The following is a 27,685-nucleotide window of genomic DNA, read 5'->3' as shown; positions in this document are numbered from 1 at the left end:
GATTCATCAGCACTGAGCAGAGAGAGAGAGAGAGAGAGAGAGATGGAGAGAGGGGGGGGGGGGGGTGGAGAGAGAAAGAGAAAGAGAAAGAGAGAGAAGTGGGGTGCAGTGCTGTGTGTGATAAAGAAACGTGGCACTGAACCATTACACACATGCAGAGGGAGTTGGAGAATTCGATTATTAAAAGAGAAAAGAGAGAGAGAGAAAGAGAGAAACAAAGGAGAGGTGAAGGCAGAGAGAGTGATGAGGTACCCCATGTTTGACCCAGAATATTCTTCCATACTTAACGTGTCATAAGCCCTCTCTGTATTTTCCCACTCACAGTGCACGGTACACAGGCCTGTGCACATGCTTCAGCTGTGTTTGGAAACCTGGAGCACTGGAGAGATCTCCCCAAACACATCTGCTTTAGCTCTCACCTACTCGTCAGCTAACCACAGCCTCCTGGCCAGGAGCCCTTCCTAATACCTGCCCTCGTCTGGGCGGCCACTCTGGGACAGGTCTACACGCTCTGCACAGCCAGGGTGCTGAAGGCCTCAGGTCTCAGTATTTTCACATATCTGAACATAATGTGAGAACTGCTGTGTTTACTCTGGCCCTGTGTTACTCCTTCGCTGGCACAGAGTTCTCTGGAGCACTTGACTCTCCTTAAAGCTCTATGAATGCCTTCCATTGTGCTCTTAATGTTGGACTCACAGGAGCTCAGTGTGGTTTTGGTTCACCTGAGCTAGGCATGTAGAATGGTAAGGTAACAAAGGATCATAACAGAGGTTGCCATAACAACAGGATTAAAAAAGTGTTCTGTTTAGCTATGTTTTAAGCCTTGCTATTTTTTAAAGAAAGTTTACTTGGTTAAAAGCATATGACAGAAAGAATGTGTGAGAAAGGACAAGTTTTTGTTGGTAAATAAAGGTCAGGAAGACTCACTTACAGAAATAATGTAGAGATGTAAAAGAGTACTGCTTCCTCAATCCAAAATTGTCGCTACGGTCAACTCTCTTTTTCACCAGAATCATCTGTTGCCTAGCATTTGTTGTGATCACATTATTTCTGGGTACTTTACACTGTAACTCTTTCTGTCTCTGTACCTTCTCTTCTCTCAGTCTTTCTCCCTCTACCTGTGCCTGTGCTACTCTTTTTATTGCTTTCTCTCTGCCCCCCCCTCTCTGTCTTTCTGTCTGTCTGTCTGTCTGTTTCTCTCTTTCCCTTTCTGTTTTCTTTCCTTCTGTCTCTATGTGTGTGTGTGTGTGTCTCTCTCCCTTTCTGTTTTCTGTCTGTCTGTCTGTCTGTCTCTCCACTGTGATGGATGGACAGCTCCTGTATTTTCAATCTTCTGATCCAGTTAGTAGCTGTGACTCTTCAGTGGGTTTGTGGGTGTGTTTGGGGGGAGTGGAGCTGGGAGGGGGTGTAGATTGTGGGAGGGGGAGTGGGTGAATCACGAATGGGGTGACGCAGAGGACACGACATCTGGAAAACAAGCAAATGAAAAAGAATGTGTTGTGCGCTGTGACAGCCGTGAGCGGAGTGAGGCAGACCGGGCTCTCTAGCTCTCGCTCCGACGCCGTTGGAAAAGAAAAAAAACCCAAGGTATCACATCGTCCTCACTGAACTTTTTGTGAATATTACATGCAATATTTTGTGTTAATATTCTGACATATGCAAGATTTGTTTTTTTGGTTTGCTACAGTTCAAGGTGAAGTGAGTGTGGAGTACCAGCAGAGGATGCTGTTGGCTATTGGTGTCAGTCATTCACAGGGGCAGCGTCTCAGTGCTAACTGATGCCGTAGTAGTAAGCATATAATTATGAGGTGAGCCCCCCCCCCCCTCAAAAACATGGAGAGATAGAAAACAAATAAACAAACAAAAAAAGTCCCAACTTCAGATTTCGTAGCCATGTAGTACACTGAAGTAAGGGAATGGTTTGAGTGTTTGATGTTCAGATATCACCTGCTTTTGTTTGTGTACATTGTGACAGTGCACAGAATTTTCTACATGAAAAGTGAGATCATAAAGATAGCATGCAGACCTTAACTGTCTGACCTCTGACAGAGGAGTCAAAGTTCGACTCACTTGACCTCTCTGCCCATATCCTCTGTGATGAACCCATTCAAAACACAGTTAGACATGGACTCTCCCATCTGCAGGTTAAAATGTACGACACCTTACAGAAAAGTGACAAGTCTAAGTCATTTGGTGTCAATGGCTGATGGCAGTAAATGTTTGTAACAGTGCCTCAGGATGAAATAAATGAATTGTGAAATTATACTATATGCAGTTTCTTGATCTCGTATCCGCTAGGCTAAGAAAACTCCTCGGATGGGTTTTTTTTCTTTCTTTTTTTGTATCCTTTCATTGATGGTAATTAAATTTTCTCTTGTCCCCTTATTTTTTCATCTCTTCTCCCCATCTGTGTGGTGCAACTCTCTCTTTCTCATTTTCTCGCGCTGTCATTCTTCACTGTCAGTCTGAAGCTCTGAGCCATCGACCTCTGCTCTCAGCCCCGGTTCAGCTGCAGGTCACCAGTGGGAGGAGGAGGAGGAGGAGGTGGCGAGGAGGTGTTGGGGAGGGGGGATGCTCTTGTTATTGGGAGCTGCCAGTTTCCTTCCCTCACTGCAGTTACAGCTGCTGCTGCCATGGCAACAGCACCAGACTGCCAAGCTGAGCAGAAGAGAAGAGGGAGAGTAGACTGCGTTGGAGCCAAAGGCGGGCAGGGTTTCGGATCTCTCCACCCGCCCGCCCGCCGTTTCATACCACTGCCTCGTCCTTCCCTCTGTCTCCTTCTCTTCATCTCCTCTCCGTCAGGATAATGGTCAAGTAACATTGATTCACTTTGGAAAATGTAGGCCATAATCAAAAAGCTCTAGTGTGTTGCCAAAAATTGAATTTGAGCCTGGGAACATGGGGATTTTTCTTTATTAAAGGAAATACAGTATGGAAGTTTAGTGGCAGTTTGCCAAACCTGTACCTGGCACAGGTTCAAAGACATAATGGTACATACAGGGGTATGGGCAAAGCTTAATATATCATAACCTGATTAATGATATAAACTTGTCATCTCAGTCTAAGTGATGGAGTGACATCGTACTGTTCTAAGGTCAAATGAAGGGGTGGGAGAGAGAGAGAGAGAGAGAGAGAGAGAGTAAAGGAAACAGCCGTAAGCGCTTCAGGTGTTGTAGGACTGAACCGACATGTTTAACACTAAGTGTCTTTAGGCACTAGGTTCAAACCAGGTGGAGTAACTTCAAAAGAAGGCCTTTCTCACTATTAATTATGTCACAGACCCTCCTTTTTGTCTTTCTTTCTACCACCGCCCCCCATCACCCTCTCGTCAAACAAATATGATTGATAGCGTAATCAATATCTCTTAGAGGCACGAACTGATTCCACAAACACTTTGATGTTCAACAGCTTCAAACCCTCAAACCTTTCTGCTTTGATGATCCTTTCTAAAACCAGATGAGAAGACATACTGTAAGATACCACCTCACAAAGTGCCATTAAACAAACTTTACGTAAGAGCTCCCTCTTGTCCTTTGGTAAAATAGTATTAACATCTGCCCTCTCCCACATGCCACAGAAGAATGATTACCCCACGGCTGTGTAATGACACACTGCTTGCACGAGACGCCTGTGTCTGTCTGTTTTCTCTTTCTCTTTCTATCTCTCTTTCTCTTTTCCAGACTTTTCTCTGCACAATAATTCCCCGTCATTATTATATTTGTAAATATAGTGCTCACATGCAACTGCTGGAGTTGTGACTGTCTACTGAAACTTGAGACAATGTGATGGATTCATTTTTGTAACAGTGCCAGCAATTTACCAATAGGTGGAGCTGTGTATGCAAAACACATATTCTGGAAAATGTCAGTTGGGAGATGACGGGGAACTGAAGGGTGATGGCTGAAGCGCTCTCTTTTATACTACTGTCTGTTTTATACCGGGAGCTGGAAATGATTAACAGTATACAGTAACAATACTTTACAGATTTGCCACTGAGGGAATGCCTGCATTTATATAGTGCAATACCTCAGAAAAAAATGAGGGGAAAAAGTAAAATCCCTTTTGGATGTTTCAATGAGTAATAATAGCAACTTCGACGCATTTTCAGTGATTAAAATTGCTGTATTGTAAGGGAGACTAGAACAGACAGATACAGTGTAACAATAGATTGTGAATATGAATAACCAAAATAACAGTTGAAAATAAGCCAGTTGACATGAAAAAACACAAGGAAAAACTACATGTACATTGTTACTCGGGTAGTCAGAAACATATGAAGGTGTTAAAATAAACTGTATTTAAAAGCATGGAACTAACTTCACATAGCCCTAAAAAAGCAGCACTGGTCACACTCTGAGCATGGCTGTTGTTAGCATCATGGCTACATGACCTAGCTTTTCATTGGGCAGGACCATTATTTGACAAACTAGTTAAGAGTGGCTTACAACAGTCTAAACGAGAAAAAAACAAAAACATTCCGTGAAATTGCAGTATACCAGGAGTGAAAAGGCAGTGAAATTTTAAAATAACTGACCTCTCATATTGACATTAGATGTCACATGCAGCCTGTACAGTCGGCAGCTCACTCTATGTTTTTAATACCTACAGCCAGATGAATAGTCCATTTGAGACAGTAAATGTTCTGTTTCTTTTCTTTTTTGTCTTTGATTTAGGAAAGTTTGTTCTTGCAGTTTAAAGTACTGGAGCAGTAGTAATACTGGACTCAAACATAACTGAATAACTCAGTTTAGCCTCCATAAGTGTGAGCTGACATGTTTGCTTTGGTTTTTGCCAAACTGGATCATACATAGGGATTTTACTAAGGTAGTAAAACCTTACCCAAATTAACTGCATATAAAGATATTCCCAAGAGGAACTGTGTATAAAGAAGACACCACAAGGGACTCCACATAGTGACCAAAACAGAACAATTTTCTTTAGTAATTATGATGAATCTGAGCTTACTGACGGACAGTGTAGGAATCAGCTGGCACCAAGATGGTGAACTGGGACACCACATTGACCTGGTTATGTAATTACCAGAAACTAAATAAAGTTCTTTCCCCATAAATGACACTTTTATGACAGTCATTGTGGTGTCTGAGAATGTTCCTGTCTCAGTGGGAGTCGTCCCACTCTCTGACATGAAATTTTCTCAGTCTCTGGGCTGCATACGCAAGCGATAGGTCAATACCATTCCCTATTCATAATTTTTCACATTCCAACAGTATGAGTGATCTTTGAGAGAGATTGTTGGATTACAACAGGGTCTGGTTCTGAACACAGACCACAAGCAACATTTAACCAAATTTCAGTCATTTTCTCCTTGAAAACCAGTGCAAAAAGAACAAGAGAAAAGTTAATGCTGTTTAGTACTGTCAAACAAAACAAAAGCGGGGGCTGTTCCAGAAGTTAGTTAACTCAGAGTTAGTTAACTCAGAACAAATGGTAAACCTCCTATGGCTTCATTCCACTTGCAAAACAAAGCCATGGGGCTCTTCTATTACTACTTGTTCTGAGTTAGGGATATCCCCCAGAACAGAACAGAACAGAACAGAACAGAACAGAACAGAACAGAACAGAACAGAACAATTCAGCAATGGGAAGGTTGTAAATATATAGCAGTATGGCTGAATATCTGAGGTTTTGTTAGTAGGTCTGACATGGGCAGTTAAAGGTCTATGCTTTTGAGGGTTGTTTCTTGGTTTTTTTGGGTGGGGGGGCAAGAGGGCTATGAAGTAGAGCTTGTTTTCAGCCGTACACTCAAATTCCGTCGGTCTGATTTAGCTACCAAGTTTTGGAAAAAAGAAACAATGTTCTGTATTTTTAGGAAGTACTTTGAATGCCTAATGGGATGTTGATGTATTTTCTGCTAAAATGTATCTGACAGAGACAACGAACAAATAAATTTTCCTGGTCTCTGGGCTGCAGACACAGATGATAACAAGTCAATACCATTCCGTATTCATAGTTTTTCACTTTCCGTATTCATAAGTCTTCACATTCCAACAGTTAAATGCATTAGTGCAATAACTCTGACAGAGTAGAAATACCTCAAAATACTGTATTTCAGGGGGAATTTCAGTAGCTCTGGACTGATTAATATTTGTGAATTGTTACTTCAGCTGTTAATGATCGTCTCGTTCCAGCTACTCAGTCCTTCGTCCTAAACTAGTCGTTTACCTGGTTTTAATCAGCAGACTGGGGGCCTCACAGGGCTTAAATGAGCCCAGAGGGCTGTGGCGTGAGGGAGAGAAGATTGTTGATGGTGAAGGTTAGAGAGTGCAGGGAAATGGGTGTGTTTGCTCTGAAATGCTAAAGAGACGGGTGCTGTCTCGAACAACCTTCAAAGTGAAGTGACTTAAAGTCCCACTTACTTGCTCCTGTTCATGATTACCCACCAGAGTACAGAGCATAGATGTTTCTGGAAAGAGTGAGGGCAGGTTTGCACTGATGGAATGAGGCCAGACGTTACTCCGGTGGTCAAAGGCCATATAGCCCAAACCACTGAGAAAGTGTGGCACCAGGAAGCAGCTACTGATCAAATAGGATGTGTGTGTGTGTGTGTGTGTGTTTGTGACTAGGAAATCATTAGCAGGATACAAATCTTGTTATGGACAAGGTCATGGATCCAAAAGGTGAAACACTTTTGTGATGGAAAAAACAAAGAAAGTAGCTTTTTTTACTGGCGTGTTCACTCTGCTGTCCACACACAGCTGAGTTGTATTATTGTTTTGTTTGTCTCAAATCCTGCCACACAATTGTTTTGAATTCACATTGAAAAATGTGAAAGGGGGTCGTTTTCCATAATCAGACAGACTGGAGTGCTGAGCGAGAAACCACTCAACTTTCCACTCGTCTGTTTTCTTGCTACACAAGGACATGCTCACACACACACACACACACACACACACACACACGACTTGAGACACCAGTGCGCCTAAACCACAGGTTCAAAGGTTGTTAGATCAGCAACACAAATGTGTCAATAAGAAGGGCTTTGGGCGTCGTCCCAGGAGAGGCAGCTGTCTTGGCAGTGACTGGCAGGTTTGTCGATGAGTGTAAGTGTGTAATGTGTGGGCATTTGGAGGGCAAAGGGGTTGGGGGGGGGGGGCAGTTTGTACTGCTGTCGCAGACGGAATCTTTGAGAGAATAAGAGAGGCATTTGATTAGGCTTCATGATCAACACTCAACAGCATTAATAAAACATGAGATCTCCAGTCTGAGGCAAAGTCTCTACCCAACAACAGGAGTCTGTAATGTTCATTTGTGATATACAGTGCTTAAAGTGAACAGAGTGAAAGCTAGTGCTCTAGTGAGCCAGTGGACAGCTTCAGTGGAGTTTGGACATTCACATATGTACTGTACTGGGAGAGTGAAGCAGTAAGGAGCACAGAGCACAGACTAACTGAGTTGACAATCATTGGGAATCCATTTCCATTATGACTGACTTACTGAAAAGCATCCGCCTTGAGTAGAGAACCCAGGAGATAACAGTCATATGAGTGTGTGTGTGTGTGTGTGTGGTTTTTATATGAGAGAGAGAGATAAAGAAAGAAAGGAAGGAAGGAAGGAAGGAAGGAAGGAAGAAAGAGAGAAAGAAAAAAAATAAATGAGTGAGAGTACTTAGGGGTCAATAAAGCACAGAGTAGAGTTGCTTGCTGCTGACCACTGTCCTAACAGTGCTGGGGTCAAACCTATTCCATCGCCCTACGCTAGCTCGCCTCCCTAGGGCGCTAACGTGGACTAGTGAGTAATCGCCCTGCAAGCATGCTCGTGTTTTCATTGATTTTGTCTCAGTTCCCAGCTCCCCCAATTACCTCCGCTCAAGCCTGGAAGTCCCCATGCTGTCAGGAGAGCGGCTGGAGAGCCCAAGCTCTCAGAGCAGTTTGTTTACAATGCTAATTGCCCCTGTTGTTTCCTTTCATTAGCAGCCGCTGAACTATAGGGCTGTCTTGTAGCTCTAAATTCTTCCTGTGTTTGCGGTTGTACAATATGTGGTTGAGATCGACGGCTTTTTGTCAAACTGTAACACACTACACTGCTTCTGATGAAATTTTTCTAATTCCCTGTTAAAGCAGAGTTTGGCTGAAAAACTACTTTAACCTCATTAAGTTCAAAACAAGACTAATTCGCTCTCACTGAAAGAAGTTAATCGCCTGTTTTCACAGTAGAACTCAGACTGTTAGCTTTTAAGGACAGCTCAGAGAGTTGAGGAAATTATCAGTGGAAGCTTATAAAAGGTTACGTCAAATACCTCCTGGTTAGTATGGTTTAATATTACTCGTTCCGTGTTGATCATCATCTAATCCACATTTTTCCATTCGAATTAGGTCTGCTTGTTAGTGTTCACATCGTTAAAGGTTCACAGGCATTTTAGAGACCTGTTAGTATTCAGATGCCAGGAGCAATTACTTTAAGAAAACTATACTGGACAAAAACCCAGACAATGGTGGAATGTATCTTGATTATTCAAGTCGTGTCTAAAACTGGAAGGCAATGCACAGTGATCATGCCAGAATTATTAGCGCATTTTGTTGGCAGACTATTGTTACAGTTATGAAATCTGCTATTGTCTTGGTGCATCCCTAATCTAATTAACGATGTGAAGATTCAAATGAGGAAGTCCATTTGTATGCACCTGTGATGAGTGTGAAATGGTGCGACTGGTCCAGAACAAACCTTACTTTGTTCTGTTGATGAGACTAATGCATAAAAACCCATTGATCTCTGTTTTTATCAGCACTGCTGCTGCATTGACTCACGTACTATCTGTCTCTTTTAGAATGAATGTGTAGCAACATCTTGTGTGAGCGTGATGTGTTTTAGTTTTTTCTTTTTTTGTTTCTCTCCCTCTCCCTTGTCGTGAATTATGTTTGTGGGTTGTGTTGTGAAGCAAGACGCTGCATCTGCAGTGCCCCCCCCCCCCCCCCCCCCCCCCCCCAAAAAGGCCCTAGCACTCCAGTGAGAGCAGAGAGAACAGAACACAGCCGTGGCTCCTTAATGACTCCCATCCCTCTCCGCGCCACGTTATTAATTAGCTCAATGATCCTTGGCGATGGGACCTGGGCGGTGGATTAGGGCCCCGCGGCACACACGCCAGCGCCCGCCCCTGCCAGAGAGAGGTGAGAGGGGGGACAGGGGCACTCTCTGTTTGTTTCTGCAGATCACTGGGACTGCACCCAGTATCACCCAGACCCCTGGGGACAAGGGTGTGCACGTACGTACTGGTGTGTGTGTGTGTGTGTGTGTGTATAACTGTGTCGTACACTGTGTGTGTGTGTGTGTGTGTGTGTGTGTGTGTGTGTGTGTGTGTGACACACACACTGTGCACAGTGAACAAGCTGAACTCCACAGTATTCTCTAACCCTTAGGGATGGGAAGCAGTCCCATCTGTGTGAATGTGTCTTACATTGTCTGTCCTCATGTAACGTGCACATACGACAAAGAGGAGACTTTTGTCATTGTACAGTGTCTCTCCTCTATGTGCCACTGCAGAGAGGATTGTCCCCTTGTCCTCCCCTCAAATCAATCTGTTTATCCAAGGCTCAGTCACTGTGGCACGTAAATTTGCATTAATATTATTGTCAGAATGAAAAAAAGGGGGAGATGAGGGGAAAGCAGTTCCTCCAGATGCCTCGCAGTGCCACTGCCTAAATGAACATAAATGTGACTGTCAGATGGAGATGAAGAAAAAACGGGGCACGTGAACAAGCTGTGCCCATGTCTGAAGACAATAGGACATGTTTTGCATATGAAAAGGTGAATCAAGGAGAGAGAGAGAGAAGGTAGAACGTGTGTGTGTGTGAGTGTGTGTGTGTGTGTGTGTGTGTGTGTGTGTGTGTGTGTGTGTGTGTGTGTTTTTTTGGTGAACGACAATTCAGAAAGATGTAGTTGGGTGAGCATTGGTCTGCTCCCTGACAAATGACATTTTGACACCCCCCCCCCACGCACATCTCCACCCCCACACCTCTCCAAATCAAACACTTAGATGAAAGAAAATGTAAACTTGACTGTTACAGAGTTACACTGCTCTAGGTCTCACCTTGACCGAACCAATGTTTAACTTACACACACTACACACTACACACTACAGTCAGTAGTCTCCATGTCTGTGTACTGTCAGTCAGTAGTCACCATGTCTGTGTACTGTCAGTCAGTAGTCTCCATGTCCATGTGCTGTCAGTCAGTAGTCTCCATGTCCATGTGCTGTCAGTCAGTAGTCTCCATATTTGTGTACTTTCAGTCAGTAGTTTCCATGTCCATGTGCTGTCAATCAGTAGTCTCCATGTCTGTGTGCTGTCAGTCAGTAGTCTCCATGTCTGTGTACTGTCAGTCAGTAGTCTCCATATCTGTGTACTGTCAGTCAGAAGTCTCCATGTCTGTGTACTGTCAGTCAGTAGTCTCCATGTCTGTGTGCTGTCAGTCTGTAGTCTCCATGTCCATGTGCTGTAGTCTCCATGTGCTGTCAGTCAGTAGTCTCCATGTCTGTGTGCTGTCAGTCAGTAGTCCCCATGTCCGTGTACTGTCAGTCAGTAGTCCCCATGTCTGTGTACTGTCAGTCAGTAGTCCCCACGTCTGTGTACTGTCAGTCAGTAGTCTCCCATGTCTGTGTACTGTCTGCTCCATAAAACATTCAGTACCGTCCGCTGCCGATAGCCAGTCTCTCTCTCTACGTGCCAAGACATTGATCCCTCTGCATATCGGCCTTTGTGCAGTGACTTGCCTTGATTGCTGACGGATCCGATTGTTTATGATATTGTTAATGAGTGTATGAATGCATGTGGTGTTGAAGTGCTCAGGTTCATGCGTCATGCATCTCTATATATCCATCTAGAATCTTCCAAGGTGACAGTGGTGCTGTGTGTGTGAGATTATTGACTGCTTGGCCTGCCAATGACCCCGCTGCTGTGAGACTAACGGCTAGAGAGTTAGTGTATGCTGCGCTGCCTGTCACACACGTCAATACCGTGATGAATGTGGGCGACGGTTATTAAAGCAGAATTAGAGTGGGAGGGGGGTGTTGGGGGGGTGGGGGGAATAAATGATGGTGTAAATGGTTCTGTAGTCGAGAGCTGTGGAGTCGGATGGTACGGCATCAGTGCCATCAGTCTTTATTGTCCTCCAGGGAAAGGAAAGAGAAAACGAAAAGAAAGAGAGTGAGAGAGAGAGAGAGAGAGAGAGAGAGAGAGAGAGAGATAGGGGTTCGTTTGGTGTGGTGAAGTGAGCTGGTGTAATGGTCAGGCCCAAAAGAGATCACCAGACAAAACCCTCCTCCTGTTTGTCATTGCTCCCTCTCTCTCTCTCTCTCTCTCTCATCCTCCTTTTCTTTTCTTCTATCTGCTCCTCTTAGTTATCTATTTCTGCCTGGACTCCCTCTTTATCCTCATCTATTCTGCTCCTTCCTCTCTCTTCCTTTTCCCCTCCATTTTCTCCAGCTCAGAGGGAGGGGAAGACCCCCTACTGCCATTAATCATGGTGAAGTCTCGCATCCTGGCAGCACGGGGTATGAACACACACACATGCACACACTCACACATACACACACCCTCAGAGAGAGGGAGAGAGAGAGAGAGCGAGAAAGAGGAAGATAGAGAGAGAGAGAGAGAGAGAGAGAGGGAGAGAGGGGGAGAGAAAGTAGTGAGTGGAGCGAGCCGGGTGGTGGGTTCATGGCACAGTCACAGAGTGGAGGGAGCTGCTGTGATTGGTGGATCTGTTGCTTGTCCGGCCTCTTAGAGGCACGACTGCATAAGAGAGTGGATGGTCCCACCATTGGTATTCTTCCCCCGTGCAGCGCCAACTCTCTGTTCCTTTTTTTTTAATTAGTGCTTTATTTATTGATACCCCAGTTAATGTCTCTTCTAATTTTGGGACACCTCTGTCTCCATTACCGAGAGACTCATCTGCCAGGCAGACTGACACTCAGATCACCTTCTTCCTAAAGCTAACTTTTCCCCCATTCACAGTGTCCCTTACTGAATCTGTCTGCAGATGATCCAATACAAGCCCTGACGTCACTGTCTTTTTAATCAAAATAACTTGTTTTTGACACACCAAACACTTGCTTAAGTCTTTAAAACTGTATGGTTACCTGATTAATTCATAGAAAAGTGTTGCTATCTGGATACCATAACAAAACAGGCTTTTTTAATCTTTTGAATGTGTTTTGCTTGATGAAATAAGTCTATGTATTAAATAAAGAAACGCAGAAATACTATTATTGAACTTCTTTTCCAAACTTTGTAGTTTAATTGTCTCAAACTTAAAGTTAAGGTTCAAAAATACTTAATGAACTGCTAAAGATACTAATGTAGTTCAAGTATAAAAGGGCTGAAACATAATATAAAGTTGCCCTCATTTACCTTAACATTTGCTTGAAAGAACTTTTCTCAGAAGGACTTTCCTCTGATTCGTCCTTAGGAAAAACAAAACAGAACAAAACAAAACAAACAAAATAAAGCAAAAACAAACAAACAAAAAACAGAAGCATTATAGATGTCTGCAAGCCACTAAAACCCAAATCCAGTTTGAAAACCCAAATCTGTTTTTTTCTCTCTCTCATAAGATCTACTTATTCCCTTACTGCCCCTCTGCTTGTCACCTCACCACCACACTGCACTATGCTGAGCACTGTACTCATAAAACCCACAACCCTCAGTTCTCAGGCTCTCATATAAACTCTGCCCAACTATGGCATCTTTTAAAAAACACACCTGTGAACCGATCTGACTACGGCTTGGCTCGTTTTTGTTAGCATACCTGACCTTAATGTTATTTTTGGCTCTGAGAGTTTTATTTGACACTGAGATGGGTTTGGGTAGAGGCTTAATTTAGGCTGCGTTAAGGAGACGATAATCCAAATGGGTCAATTGAGCCCTGGCGGAGGAGGCAATGGAGCCAATGGGTTAACTAATTACTGCATTAGCACTCGCTTCGCTCAGGTGATCAGTCAGCGGCACAAGGGACCGCTGCCCGTCACTTCGGTCGCTATCTTCTCCAAACACCTGCAGCACGTGCTTCCTCCTCACCAGGGCTCCATACGCTCCCCTTCTCTACCCTGACGGAGCAGAGCTCACCCGTCACATCAATCTGGCCTCCCTGTTTATATTTATGTACATGGGAGAGAGGGGAGGGAAGCCAAGGCACTGTAGGCTTTATTGACTAAGCATTAAGCCGACATTATCAGGCAGTGTGTGTATGCGTGTGTGTGTGTGTTTGTGTGTGTGTGTGGGGTTGGTTATTTATGAGGCTGGGAGAGAAAGGCGTGGAGGACTGAGTTATGTGAGAACCGACCCAAGGATGAAAGCCGCTCACACAGAGAGCTGATAGAGGCCCAGTGGTGTCCCAACGCCTGCTGGAGATGAGCCCTGCCCAATAACAACAACAAAAAAAGTAACCAGATTTATGAACGGTGATTTTTATGCTAGCCTGTAGCTCAGGTGATGGGGCTGTTTCTCTCTCTCTTTCGTTAGCTCTCTCACTCTGTATTGCTCTCATGGCTTAGATCCATGTGTAACACAGACTGGAGATAAGAGTGAGACGCAGGTCTGTTCCTGGAACATGTAACACTCCATTCAACCCCGTTAGTACTGTAGAAGACAACACAAGAATAAGTGTGTGAATATGCAGAGGTTTAAGATGAACTATCTGTCAAAAAAGGCTTGTGGTTGGTCTCATACATCAAATCAACGTTTGGCATTATTCTCTGAAGGATGTTGCATCAATTAGACAGATTTTTAACGTGCTTACAGATAATCAAGGGTTTATTCACTTTGCTCTCACAGACCAATCAGTCATAATCAGCTTAGGGGAGCTGAAGCATGTTCTGCTAAACCTCTTCCCATTTTTCTCTTAAATTACCGTAAAAATATACTCTCTGACTGCAGCTCTGATATAGTTTTTGTAATTATTATTTATTTCGATGAGAATGCATTCAGGATGTCACCCTCGCGCGTCTTTAGCTTATCGGCGGGTGATTCATACGCTGTAAAATTCGAGTGATGTTTATGAGAGAGTAAACAGTGGAAAGTGCATTTGGGATAAGTGACCATATTCTGGTTGATATAAGGTGATGAATCACAACAGAGAGAAGTGCAGGAGGGGGTTCTGCTGACCAGATGCCTGTTTTATTTGATCTTACCCAGAGCCTCAACAGCTGTCGACTCCAAAAGTTCATTTCTTCTTGTTTGTCTGGGAGTTACATAAAAATGAAGTATGATCAAATGCACTCTGCAAAAGATAACAGATTCTTTCGTTGCTGTCTGTGTGAAAATATCTTGGTGGGCCTGCTGACCTTCTCAGTGGTGGAATAAATCAGAAACGACCATGTGATGAAGCGTGACCTCGGCGAGGAATAAGGATAAACAACAATATCTTCAGCGCCGACAACACCACCAACAGCACCACACACACCTCTCCGTCACCTCTGGCACTTTCACACCGAAACACACGTGTACAAACACACGCAACACACGCTCATCTCGTTCACCGAAAACCATCTTTCTCTGCAGTAAACCAGGTCGACAAACAAAAAGCAATTATGTTGGGCAGCTGCCGCCTGGGAGTGGGTAATTACAGCGCGGTGTGGACAGCTTCATTCTAAACAGGTACTAAAAGCATCATTAATCATCTTCCTTGTGATGCCTTAGCCCTCTCACGTGACACCTCGCTGGAGAAGAGCCTGAGAGGGGGAGGAAAGCTGCTGGGTGGGGGGGTGAGGTTGGTGGCAGGGCCTCCACCACTGGATTGGCTGATGGCTGAAGTCCTTGCAGGGGTCAACCAGTCAGCTGAGCTGACCTGCCAATGACCTTGTATGTGTTGACCTATTAAGGGTTGGAGGTCATTCCTGGACATCGGTTGGAGAGTGAGCAAGAAAGAATGAGGCAGAAAGAGGGAGGCAGAGACAAATAGGCACAAAAAAGAAGGAGAAGGAGAAAAAAGAAAAAAAGAATGGTGGAAGGATGGATGAATAAGGGAGGAAGGGGGGAGGTTAAGATAAAAAATAAAACGATGGATTGATGGAGCACCTTGGTTCTCCCCATGCTTAGACTAGCCAATGAAAATGAATGTTATTATTACATTGTGTGCCCTCCTTCCACGGGACTTTGTTCTGGGAGGGCTGCACACAGCTCTCATGACACAAGACATTTTCACCTACAGCATTTTTAAAACTTATGCTAAATGTTACTTCTCTCGTTTTATGATTAGACCATCTCCTGCTGTATTTAACAACACCTCTGTTAAATCTGTGAGAACATTTGTTTTTGTATTGTTTCTGTACCCCCATTTTATTTTTAATTTTGAATCTCAAAACCTTCAGCCGCCATGTTTCTTATTTGTAGCTTCCTCTGTCCACACCTCTGGTCCATTTTGAAAAATGATTGGTTATAATGCGGCTCTACATTGATTGGGACCAGGGAGGAAGAGATAGGATAACTGCACTAATGACGACTCTGCTTAAAACCCATTTGGAAAAAAAGTTCATGAACTGGGGTCCTATTCAGTGCAGAGTGGATGATTGACAGATTGAGCACAATGGTTTATCTGGAAGACAGACAGACAGTGCCCTCATGATGTTCCCGCCCCCTCTTCTCTCTTCTCCTCTTCTCTGCTTTCCTCTTCTCTCTTCTCTTCTCTTCTCCTCTCGCCTACCTCCCACTCCTCCCTGCACCCCTTCTACCCTCTCCATATGTCTAAGAGCCTGTCACTATGGCAACCTCACCCAGGGCAGCAGGCAAGGGGGGGGGGTGACTTTGTGAAGACAAATAAGCATCGCAAGACTCATTTATCCTGTTTTGTTTGAAAAAATATTATGGAGATGAGGGGTCAAAATGTTCGTGTATGTGTCTACTCGCTCCTCTCATGTACATGCTGTTGTAAAATTAGCTTTGTGATTGCGAATATAATCCCTGTACCATTGAAAAATGGATGTGATTTTTCCTTTTTTTTCCAGATTGTGAGAGACACTGATAATAAATGCACATCCAATCAGTCTAGTCTCTGTTTCTAAAACAGAAAGTGTTGGTCCAATAGTAAGGACCATGTTTTGCTTTTTTCTCTTCCTTTGTTCCTATTATTGTCCAAATATTCAATTGCAACATCAGCAAACTCTACCTAGACACACTGTGTTGTTTTTACCTTCCGGTTATGCTTGTCTGCAGCTTTTCAAAGGGCAATCCAAACTGTGTGTGTGTGAGAGAGCAGCAATATAGAGGTCAGTGGCTTCCCAGGAATCAGCAGTGAATGCCAGCTTTATTTATCAGTGATTCTTACCGCCTACTGTGGGAGGTTACCTCTGCAGAATTAGCCTGCGACTCACAAACAATGAATTCGAAAAAGGGCTTTCGCAAACACACACGTACAGCAACGCACACACACAGCAACACACACATACACACACAATAGATTTGAATAGAAATTGAAGCCAGCATTACACAACTCTGCTTTCGTAAGCTCCCCCTTTTTCTCTACAGCTCTCCCTGGCTCTCAGGCCTTTACTCCCTCCCACCCCTCTTGCCCCCTCCTCCACATTTTCCTCTGTCTGCAGAAGTGCTGAGTGCTGCTATTTGCTTTGTACACAAAAAATCGCTGAGGCTGTAAGCTGTCCTCAAACATCTGTGCTCAGGAGTCATAAAGGAAAGGAGAAACAAGGGCTGTGCATATATATACATATGTGTGTGTGTGTGTGTGTGTGTGTGTGTGTGTGCGCGTGTGTGTGTGAGTGAGTGTGTGTGAGTGTGTACGTGTGTATACATGACTGCATGCATATGTTAATGTACACCTGTGAGCATGTTTGCCTTTGCGTGCACACACACACACACACACACACACACACAAACTCAGTACATTAGCTGTGTGTTGTGTGTATGGTCCTGGATCAACCCACTGCCCTTTGATGCAGTTGACAGGCAAACAAATGAGCATCAATTCTTCTTTCTTCTGACTTTGGCTTTGTTAGAGCAGGGGAAAACTGGGAGTGTGGTGTGTGTAGGTGAGAGTAAACAGATAGTGTGAAAAAAAAGAAACTCCTGTATGACCCATGGGAATAGAACAGGGTTCTGTGATTTAGATATTCAGGAGTAACCAGCCATTCTGGGGTTCTCCTACTACATTTTATTCACTGAAATCTGACTTAAGACATGCATGTGTAAGAAATAGTAGTCAACACATACGCAAGCATAGACACTCACACACACATGCGCACACACACAAACACACACACAAACACACACACACACACACACACACACACCAAACTCACTACATTCCAGTTTTACATTTCATATTAATGAAAACTATGGATGATAATTTCAGTGGAGGTCATTAAATGAGAAATAGTTTAGCACAGACCTTTCCTCTCATCTGTACAGCAATTGAAAATATAGCTCTTAACTCCAGTCCTCTGTATGAGAGATGATAATTGTCCTCATTCTAACCATCATCATCATCAAAATCAGTCCTATGAATGTCCATGCTGGATAGTAATGTAAAGAGATTAGGACCTTGGTCACTGACAATAGAGCAGTGCAAACCAAAACAATGCTTCTTCTCACTCCATAAACGTCTTGACAAAAAAGCTATTTATAATTTTGTCCTGTCCAGCATACGCAATTCGCTTATGAATTTGGCTGTGGTACAAGAATGACATCAGTTCCTTCAAATTAAAATCTTAACAATGTTTAATTGGCTAATTAGTTTGTTTGCTTAATGTGTAGTCTGTCATACAACAGAATTACTTTTTCCCACCTGGGTGAATTTATATAGCACACCTTAAATAAAGAAAAAAAGCTAATGCTATTTAACAAAATATTGTACATATTGGTTCAAGCCCATCTTTAATTCAATGCTCATTTTATGAACATGTTAAATGTATAATTAAGACACAAAAATTGTGTGCTTTTGTAAAAATAGGTTGTTACACCAAATGACAGACGTGTCATTTTGTCAAGCTTTACTGAATTGGCTTCAAAATAGGGAGAATAGACCACCAAGTAAATGTCTTACAGGGTAAAACTGAAACCAGATGTTTTAAACAAAGACAGGGCTTTACATACTAATTGCACCCTCAGTTCTACACCTGTCAAACAAAGTCTTAAGAACTTAACAGGTGCTAACAGCCAAACATATACTGATACTGAATAGTTCATCTATAATAGTGAAACTCTGTGTTTATCATGCCTTGGGCTAATACTTTTGATGTTTTGAGGATCTGCAGGAGATAATGAGGCATGTTTAACTCTACTGTAAGAAAGTGCCATGCTACAAATCTGTCTGTACAAATGCTACATGCATCATAATTGTATGGCTTTGAACTCATGTTGTCATTAAGGTAAATGTAATTTTTTTTATTTAAAATAAGTTAAAGATATGCACTAGACTATAAGACTGAGGTAATCCATTATAAAGCAGCTCTCCTAGTTAGTGCTAAATTCAATAGCACACACCGTTGATTATTATTATTCATCACAGTTCTGTATTTGTTTTTACAGTTAAAGCTAATCTAAAGTAGTTAAGAATGATGTATATCAAAAGTTTATCAGAATTATTTTAACTGTGTTTTGTATTTTTTCCCATGGTGTGGTCATGTTTAAATAGTGCATGTATCACAAAAATGGTAATTACCTGGGAACAGAGCGAAGTGTGAAAAAGCTTTTTTCCTTTTCTGGAATGAGTGAAATGCAGTTGTTGCTTATTCTCAAAACTGAAACTCCTTAAACCATATCAAGCCAAGTGTGTAACATGCGTCCAGTCACAATGCTGACTTGCAAGAGGACGTAATGGTTTCTGATCTCAATTACTGACTAAAACGCAACAGTATGCTTAGTTCAAGAGCTATGAATAATTCAATCTAGTTATCCATTCTTGCAGAGACTTACCACAGCGACTTAGTGGATGTTAAGGCATCGCATGCCGATTTAACTGAGTCAAAATGCACATTAAGGCTCTTGTCCACTCGTGTAGGTAAAACATAATGAGCTACATTATCAAATAAATTTCAGTTTTGATCTTTAAAAATTAATATTCGTCATGGACGAGTGTTTTATAATTTCACACAAATCAATCCGTGTGAGCGCCACTTTCCACTTCCAATATTTCACAAATATGGCGACATTACGCGAATTAAAGGTGGCGGTTTAGCATTCATTAACATGAAATTCCATGGTTGCTGGCTTTGGGTTTTATCGAGTGGTGTAATATGAAATTTGTCTACGTGATGGTCTTCAAATTGTCGGTGATGAAAAAAGAAACAGCCAAAAGCGAATGTCATGCGATCAATCATGAACAAACAGTATTATGCATCGTATCCCAATAACAGTTGTTTCACTCTTGTTAGCTGTCAATTCAGGAAAAAAACCAAGCTGGTTTAAAAATTCCATGCTTACGGAAAAATTCCGTAAAGCTCAAAATGTAAACATGTTTGTTAAGCCTTCAACTTTTTCTTTACGTGTTCCTTTCCATTAATTTCCTACATAACCAAATGTACTCCCTCACATTGTTTCTATACTATTTCTAGTAGTAGCAGTCGTAGAGCTGTTTTTATTATACTACTACTACTTGCATCAGCCTCCTCTTGGGCTCGAAATTATTTTATTTAATTTGGCGATAGCTAAAGTGGTATTTTTTAAGAATACTTGTCTTGCAAAGTCACATGGAAAGAGTCTGAAATATTCTCCGAAAGCTGCACAAATTAATAATACGTCATTCTCCCCCAGAGCCACTGACCGGGTCACTCTCGCCCAGAGGCAAGACAGAGGTCAAAAGGTTAAAGGTGAACGCTAGAGTATATGCATATATTAAAGGGGTTCGGCATGTGATTAAGGCTTCAGCTAGGCTTCATTTCTTCACGAAACGCGTTACAGTCTCGCTTCTTGTAATTCTTGTAATTCTCTGTCTCGACCTATTTAGGCAGCAGTTTTCACCCCAAATCTTAGGATGTGGTTTTGGAGCATAGCAGGACTTCCAGCTGTTGCACATTCTCTTTTTTATTGTTAGCTGCAATGTGCCTGAGTTAGTTCAAATGTCATCGTAGTGACTTTGTCCGACGCACAACATTACATGTGAGAAAACGATGTTTTAATTTCATTTTTATTAGCGTGTTTTGCATTACCACTTTTTAAAAATGTTGCCTTATATTTTCGAACAACTCGAATGACTGAAAAAGAGAAATACATATCCCTCAAAACAGGGTCGATGGTCAGGATTAAACCATTGTGATTTGGTCTCCTTCAAATGTAATCTTCGAAAACATCTAGTTTAACGATAAATAACACAGTGGATAGCAGTTTTTAATAAGCTGAAGTGAATAACGAAGCCAATAAAGTTTACATCTTTTTCATTCTGAAGTAATATTTTTTCATATTCCCCTCCCCATCAGGCATCAAAACGAACATATCAGATGAATACACAGCCACGTAACTCATGCTAGACAATTCATATATTGATTTATAAGAGTACTAGACAGTTTAGATTTAGGTTTAAGTTTATATTGCTAAACACATCAGGGTGCCCATTAGTGAGTGGAGTGGTATTTGAGTCTATATTGTATATTAATATATCGCCTACATTGTATATTATATCCTTTATCATATTTCAGCTGAGTGCAATACTTTTATTTATGGCAGTGGTGGCTTCACATTTGAGATATGCACAAAATTCTCGACCCAGCATGCTAAATCAATTAAAAGTCAATATACTTAGCTCACATGTCAGAAAATCTATCAGTCAGGAATGGCACTAATCCGTGTGCTCTTACGAGATAATTCTGGTAATTTCTGATGGCTAAACTTGGCCAAAAACACAATTAGAAAAGAGCGCAGTATACTAATAATTCTATGAGAGACGGGAAATAAGTGAAATTATACGCACATAGACTTCAGAAAATATTAAACTAATGTCAAAGTACAGTAAACGGATATTGTAAGAGGATATTGAAAAAAAATTCGGACGCTTATTTTTATTAGATCGTTAATCAGTCTAAGAGCGCAGAGAAATGCTTTGATGTCGTCAAAATGAAAAGTTGGCTTCGTCAACTCAAGACACTCTATTTAATCTGTTCAAGCAATAAATTGCTTAATATGCAGTGTTAAGGAGAAGCACTTCGTACTTTGACAGCGTCTTGTCATTATTTAGAAAGACGAGTATCACCGATCATCAAGTAGTGTTCTTTATTTGAACATTAAAGCACGGCCAGCATGACTGTTGCACTTAAACCACAGGGTCTCGGGTTAATATGGTCAAGTAATAACTGTGCGTAAATACTAAGGATTTCGACCACTCTAACGTGAAGAAGTCTCCCTCAAACCACCGAATTTAATCCTTTCTTTAATACCTGGCATGGAGTACAAAGAAAGTTACTTAAAGCTTTGTTGATATATTTTTAAATTTTTAATCGACATATGGGTGCAGATTACAGATCAAACTTTGATTTATACACCCTTTTCTTGAAATAATGACAATTTAGCCGTGCAGCATCAAAAAGTGAACAGCTATGTCCACGAGGGTAGACCTTGTAACTGCTCGGCGTAAATAATATTAATATTAGCTATAGTGTGCATAAACGGATTCTTATGGAGGCTTGCACAAGCATAATTTGAGCGCATTAAATTTCAATAAGCGAGATAGATAGATAGATAGATAGATAGATAGATAGATAGATAGATAGATTTTAAAGAAATCAAATAAAGTGCATGTCAGCGCAATCTTCCTGTAAAGTCCTCAAGAGGACCACATATTGAGTAGATTGGCCAACCTAATCAGAGATAGGCCTACAATTATTCTGTGCGTTTCTGATAAAGTGTGAATAATATTGCATTGTTGTCAAATCTTACCCTGTTTTATCCTCTTAACATTGGCTTACTCATTTATTACTGTTTGAAAAATACATCACATTGCTTGCTTGAAGTTACGTGACCGTCACGGTTTGAAAACAGGTGCACCGAGAAAGTTCATAAAGACCTAATTTGTCTCAAGAGGAAGACGACTATGTAACTTGTTAGATGATGTGTCCTCATTGCACCCAGATGACATCTTTAGTCCGGGAATCAGGCCTTCCCGTAGAAGTTTTTTCTGTTTCATGCGCCGATTTTGAAACCATATCTTCACCTGCGTCTCGCTCAGCCGCAGTGTTTCTGCAATCTCCACGCGCCGCGCCCGCGCTAAGTATTTGTTGAAATGGAACTCTTTCTCCAGCTCAGTAAGCTGTTTGGTTGTGAAGTTGGTTCTCTGGACACCACTGGCCGCATGGTTTGCACTGGAGATATTTTCGCTCAGATCACATCCACTGTCCATAGTGTACCCCGTGTTGAGGTAACGCATTCCCCCAGACATCTGTATGTTGCCTGGAACGAGAGGAAAATCACAACGTCATCATTAAAATGAACATTTTCGGAAAAACAAGTGAAACTAGTGTGATTCTCTTTAAATCCAAATTAGTAACATGACAGGGCAAGATCCCCGCGGAGCAGCTTGAGTGACCCTGTATCTCCTTCGAACAATAAGACCGAAGTGTGACACTGACAAATTGATAAATCTTCATTTTTGTCAGTTAAGGCTGGAATCTATTTATGCCTATAGAGCATAACTGCTGTTGAAAAGTTTGAGTGAGTCTACACAAGTTAAAGTAGTGCAACAACATTCATTTATAGAACTGAAACAAAAGCAAATATATATTAGCTTTAATTAATCAACGTTAAGTTCCTACGAATACTTTTATGACTATCTTGACGTGTATAAGAAAACTCGGCATAAACTGGGGTAGCTTCTTAAATCTGCACTATTCTTTTTCTCCTTGTTTTATGTCATAGTTTGCATTACCATGCTATCACATTTCAAATGTCACCTTGCCTTGTCACTACGACTCAAAAATATTTTGAAATGTTGAAAATACAAAGTGTTGAAAATACATGTTGAAAAGTCAAGAGCTTATGAGTGAGATATGTAAATGTTTTCTTACAAAGTCTTCCCTGATTCTGTTGGCTAATGTCATTTTGCCATTAGGTATGAAGCACTGAGCATCTGCCAAATGGGAGGTTTGGCAGATTGTAATGATTTTGTGCTCTTTTCATAGAGCAGCAAGACACAAAATTACAACAGCAAAGTTTGCAGTGGATGTTTACGATATCATCTCCTGGAAACCACATTCAGTAGCATGTCCAAAATGGTATACTCTCTAAGAGAAAAGACGCAGATGTCTGCTGAAGATATTTGGGAATAAGCATACAAATTGTATGAAGTATGAAGATTTCAGAAGTTTCACAGAGCTTATCGAACCATGGAAAGGAAATGGATTTTGTCATGCCAGACAAACTTAACATTCTCAGTAGCCTACATGTTGGGTATCAGAGCAGTAGTTCATCTAGAAACAGGCATAATTAAGAATGGCAATGTACATCCCTTGTTGCATATTCCTGTATCTGTTACTGATGTAATGTTGCTTCCTCTTTGTCCTCTTTGGCTACAGGGTATTGATTTGAGTTGGGCTTTGGACTCATTGTTAGGACACTAACAGTATGTGTGTGCGTGTGTGTGTGTGTGTGTGTGTGTGAGTACTGTATGCATGTGCGTATGTGTGTGTGTGTGTGTGTGTGTTTGTGTGTGAGAGAGAGAGAGAGAAAGAGAGAGTGCAGAAAGGCTTGACATGTGTGAATGGATGCTTTCAAATCTCATATAAAGGTTATCTCTAAATGCTTTACAAGCAACAGATACAAGCGACTCTTCAGTGATCTAATCCACTTTTCTCTAATGAGGCCTTTGCATCACTGCAACACAGCTGATGGGTATCAGTCCTCACTCAGAGAATGAGAGACTGATTTACTGTATCAAAATAGCTATCAAACCTTCTGGCCTTTTTGGGCCGTACAAACATCACTACTCCCCCGCATTTCAGATTTGCAATGAAATATCGGTCATGGGCTTCAAAGCCAAGTGCCACCGTCTTTTCATGACTTGTTCGATGAGCAGTGTCATCTATAAATGTATTCCAAAGTTCTTCTTCTCTCTTCAATAGAACTAAGCCCTCACATAAGAATTTTTAAGATTGTGTTTCTGTGTTCACATCATATTATAGGGACACTGCAAGATGTAATACATTTACTGCAGTAATTAAGCAATTTTCCTTCAACATAATTATAAAATACATATATATTTATATATATATACATGTACATTCTGATAAATGGGGTCTTGGTAAATGAAATTGATGCTCGCCAAGAGGCATAAAGGAATCAAACTAAATATTTTGAGGAATGACTCGCATGCTTGGAAATAGTGGGCCAGCCAAGGGAATGACGTGGCCGGCTAAACCAAGGCAAGAGGAGAGGAGAGCGGGCAGATCAATACGGATTGCCTCAGTCATCGGGGCTTCCAGCCCACAGTAATTCAGCAGCTGTCAGGGCGTAATTGAAGAATGATGCACTGGGAAAACATACACTGAACTGGGAGATCCTGTAAAAAAAGAAGACTTTTTCTGGCCTTTTTACATCTTAGATCATAGGACAATTTTGCTTTGCCTATTAAGATGAATAGCCTATCACTAACAATGTTATATTTATTGATAATACTTTTATTCATACTGGGCCATGCAGACAAAATGTAATCATCTTTGCAGGGTTGTTCTTTACAGTTTTGGCTAGATTCATTTTGAAAAATTCTGGTTCATATTGAAAACATTGTGAGAAATATTGGCTTTACTGTTGCTCGCAAACAAACAAGCAAACAAACAGACAACCAAAAAAAATTATTCATTATAACTCATAAATGATGAAATTCAGAGTTATAAATGAAATAAAATTTATTTTTTTGCAATAAGCACATCTAAATCACCAGATACCAAGGCTTTTTCAAATGTTGTTCATAGTGTTTTACTGTCTCCTTTGCGAGATGAGGATGCAGATGCCGCTGGGAGGGGGAAACCGTCTGAGTGGTTAGAGGAACTGCGGGTGGGGACGTTTAAGAACTATTGTAAATCCATTCTTTACATACTTCCAATGCCTTCAGAGCCAAGCACTTGCAATTCAGATGATAACAATATATTTTAAATTAATTCTAGGTATTACATCTTCCTGTGGTAAATAAGTCAAGTAGGAAACTAAAAACCATCCATGAAAATAAGACTGTAAATGTAAAAAAAAAAATCATGGGGAGAAACACTGCCAGCTATGTGAGGACATCATGTTGTTCATTTTTTAACTATTTCAAATTGAGGGAAACAATGGAATTCGCTGGCTTTTAGTAAACTTAACACCCCAGAAATGGGGTCTACAAAAGTTTCCTGTGTAGGCACTGAAGAGACTAATTGGGGTCAACCCCTGACTCCTCTATGCTCCACTCTCAGTTATCTAGTCAGCAGACCGTGAGCTCCTGGTCTTCCCCTCCTTAAAGATCTAATAAACAAAACTTGCCATCTTCCAGATCACAGTTGTCTGGAGGTCACTGACAAACGGAGGAAATGCAACCTTACACGAACTTACACGCTTATGTCTGAAGAATCTCTGTGTGACCAAACTACTTCACATTATTGGTTTAGCCTGTAATAATATTCCATTAATACATGGAGGGCACTATAAATGTCCTTTTTGAAGAGATTTGTAGTATCCTTATTTGAAGAGATACCACTCACGTGACATTTTTTACTATTACATGTCTTAGAATTTATGTACAAATTACAGTTAAATTATCCTCCTCCCATAAAGAAACATGGATCACTTTGGCATATTAAAGGTAAAACTTTTACCTGTCATTTTATTTACAAATGTGAAGTAACTTTAGACACTGGGAGAGTAGCAGTAATGACTTATGTACTGACTACAGCCTGAGAGAGGGTTGGGTGAGATTTCGACACACTTGAAAAGTATTCGCTGTGACTGGACACTCATGAAGCTGTAGCAAGAGAGCAGCACCATACTTTGAAAAAATAAAATATGTATATACACAATTTTATACACCGTTGTCAAATCTGGTGTCCCTGATATTTTATATATAACATAATAACGGTAATCCTGCCCTAAACTCATTCGCTTAAACTACACAGCCAACCAGCAGTTTTTATGCTCATTTTGCAAACACGCTGTTTTCTCTTTTGCATGGTCTTCGATATAATATTCAAACTGAAAACGTTCAGATGCTCATGAATAATTTATTAGGAGTGGCGCACTCGCTGGGCGGGAGCAAATTCCTTCCAAACTTTATCGGGCTCGAAATTACTACAGAGCTAGGGGGAGCTGGAATCCTTTAAAAAAGATCATCTCCCCGGTAAATGTGATATACAGGCTTGTGATTCCAGCTTTGCGACACTCGAAACTCCAAAATGTCATTGGCTGCATTTTGTGTATCGATGACGTATTTGAGGGTCACAGGTTGCTCTCTTTCCTAATCTGCAGTGAATCCTGTTTCAAGCGCTGAAAGGCATTGCATCAAAACGATCGGTTATCAGACTTTATAATGGGCTACTTTTAGAAGATGCAGCACGCCGTTCGAATTTATGTTGAATTCATTTGCATTGAAGTCCTTTGTAATTTCTCCATAGTTTTTTGGCTTGAAAATGTATCACAGACCACTAACGAAATAGTTGATGTATTTTGTTAGTATACAAGCAATGAAAAAAATGTATTTAGAAGTATCCCTGACTTAGTGGGGTTAGAATTTCCTTTTTTGAGTATCACAACTTGTAGCTATAGAATAAGGCTGCAATATACAGAGACAAAACACCGTAATGTTTTGACTGTAATGCAATTTTGACCTGACATAATACAATTATTCTGAGGATCAATTTTGCAGAGTTACGATGTCCGGTCAATTCATCACCTCACTGTGCGGGTGCACTGCAGTCATTAAAAGTTTCAGTAACTTCATAACTTACCGGTACGGGAAGGATTTCTTTTCACCTTCATCCAGTCGAAAGTTTTGCTGCTTTGGTTGTCCTCGGGTGATTTACCATAAACCTGATGCTTAGCATGGTTGTCCATAACTGCAAGACAATACCTTGGGCCATCGTGTGTGTAGATTTCGATTCGCGCATTAAATGGCCCTGAACCAAGGTGTGCCTCCGAAAGAGTCTTCGAAGTGTCTGAAGAGGGCGAGTATCCCCTTCCGCTGAAACTCTGGTCGCGAGTCCCGAGGAAGGAGTGAAACTGGGGTCGATTGAGGCAGACTGGTGTGGAGAATTCCTGATTCTGGGTGAATATTGGTCTGGTTGAGTGCGTGTGACCAGGGTCCTGTGAGGGATTTGAAGAAGCACCGGCGCTAATGCCTGAGGAGGATGTGAGATTAAACTGAGAAAATTCTGGCTCTACATCTCCGCTCACTGGGGGCTCAGCATTAATCCTCTGGTCCAAATCCCCAAGCCTGACCTGTGTCGGAATGCAAGCTTTTGTAAACTGTAAGGCTGTATCCCCATGGCTGGACATCAGCTCCTGAAAGGAATTCATGGTAACATGCTCTTCTGCATTCTCTTCCAACCGAGACCAGTAGTTAAAACATCCTCAGTCGACCAGTCAAACACCAGATCACACACATTGTTGGCGGCACGGTGGACATGTCTTGCAGAAACATTGGATTTGTGATTGATGGGCATGACGTGCCCCCTCACTCTTGGCCAATAGCCGGACATCTACCTCATCTGTATTATTAGCTAAGGCAAGCAAGTTACGAGCACTCATTTGACCCGCGTAGAAGAAGGTGATGGTGGTCG

At 41.6% G+C, this 27,685-nt stretch overlaps 1 protein-coding gene across 1 annotated transcript; it reads right to left on the bottom strand.

Annotated features, from left to right (window-relative positions):
• Positions 1–21,954: 21,954 nt before the first annotated feature.
• hoxc1a (homeobox C1a) lies at positions 21,955–27,422 on the bottom strand. The gene is made up of 2 exons (XM_030767678.1): positions 26,855–27,422; positions 21,955–22,337 (listed from the first exon to the last, which is right to left on the bottom strand). The coding sequence occupies exons 1-2, from the start codon at positions 27,420–27,422 to the stop codon at positions 21,955–21,957; spliced, it is 951 nt and encodes a 316-aa protein (XP_030623538.1).
• Positions 27,423–27,685: the final 263 nt, after the last annotated feature.

Source organism: Chanos chanos, chromosome 3 (assembly GCF_902362185.1).
Source record: "Chanos chanos chromosome 3, fChaCha1.1, whole genome shotgun sequence".
Lineage (NCBI taxonomy): Eukaryota > Metazoa > Chordata > Actinopteri > Gonorynchiformes > Chanidae > Chanos > Chanos chanos.
The sequence above is the reverse complement of the archived record's forward strand: the minus strand, read 5'-3'. Positions and strand labels throughout refer to the sequence as shown.

Excerpts from the sequence above, each read along its gene's own strand:
- hoxc1a (XM_030767678.1), bottom strand. The coding sequence starts at position 27,422 with ATGAATTCCTTTCAGGAGCTGATGTCCAGCCATGGGGATACAGCCTTA. Across the intron at positions 22,338-26,854 it reads AAGAAATCCTTCCCGTACCG|GCAACATACAGATGTCTGGG; the intron begins GTAAGTTATGAA and ends CTCTCGTTCCAG.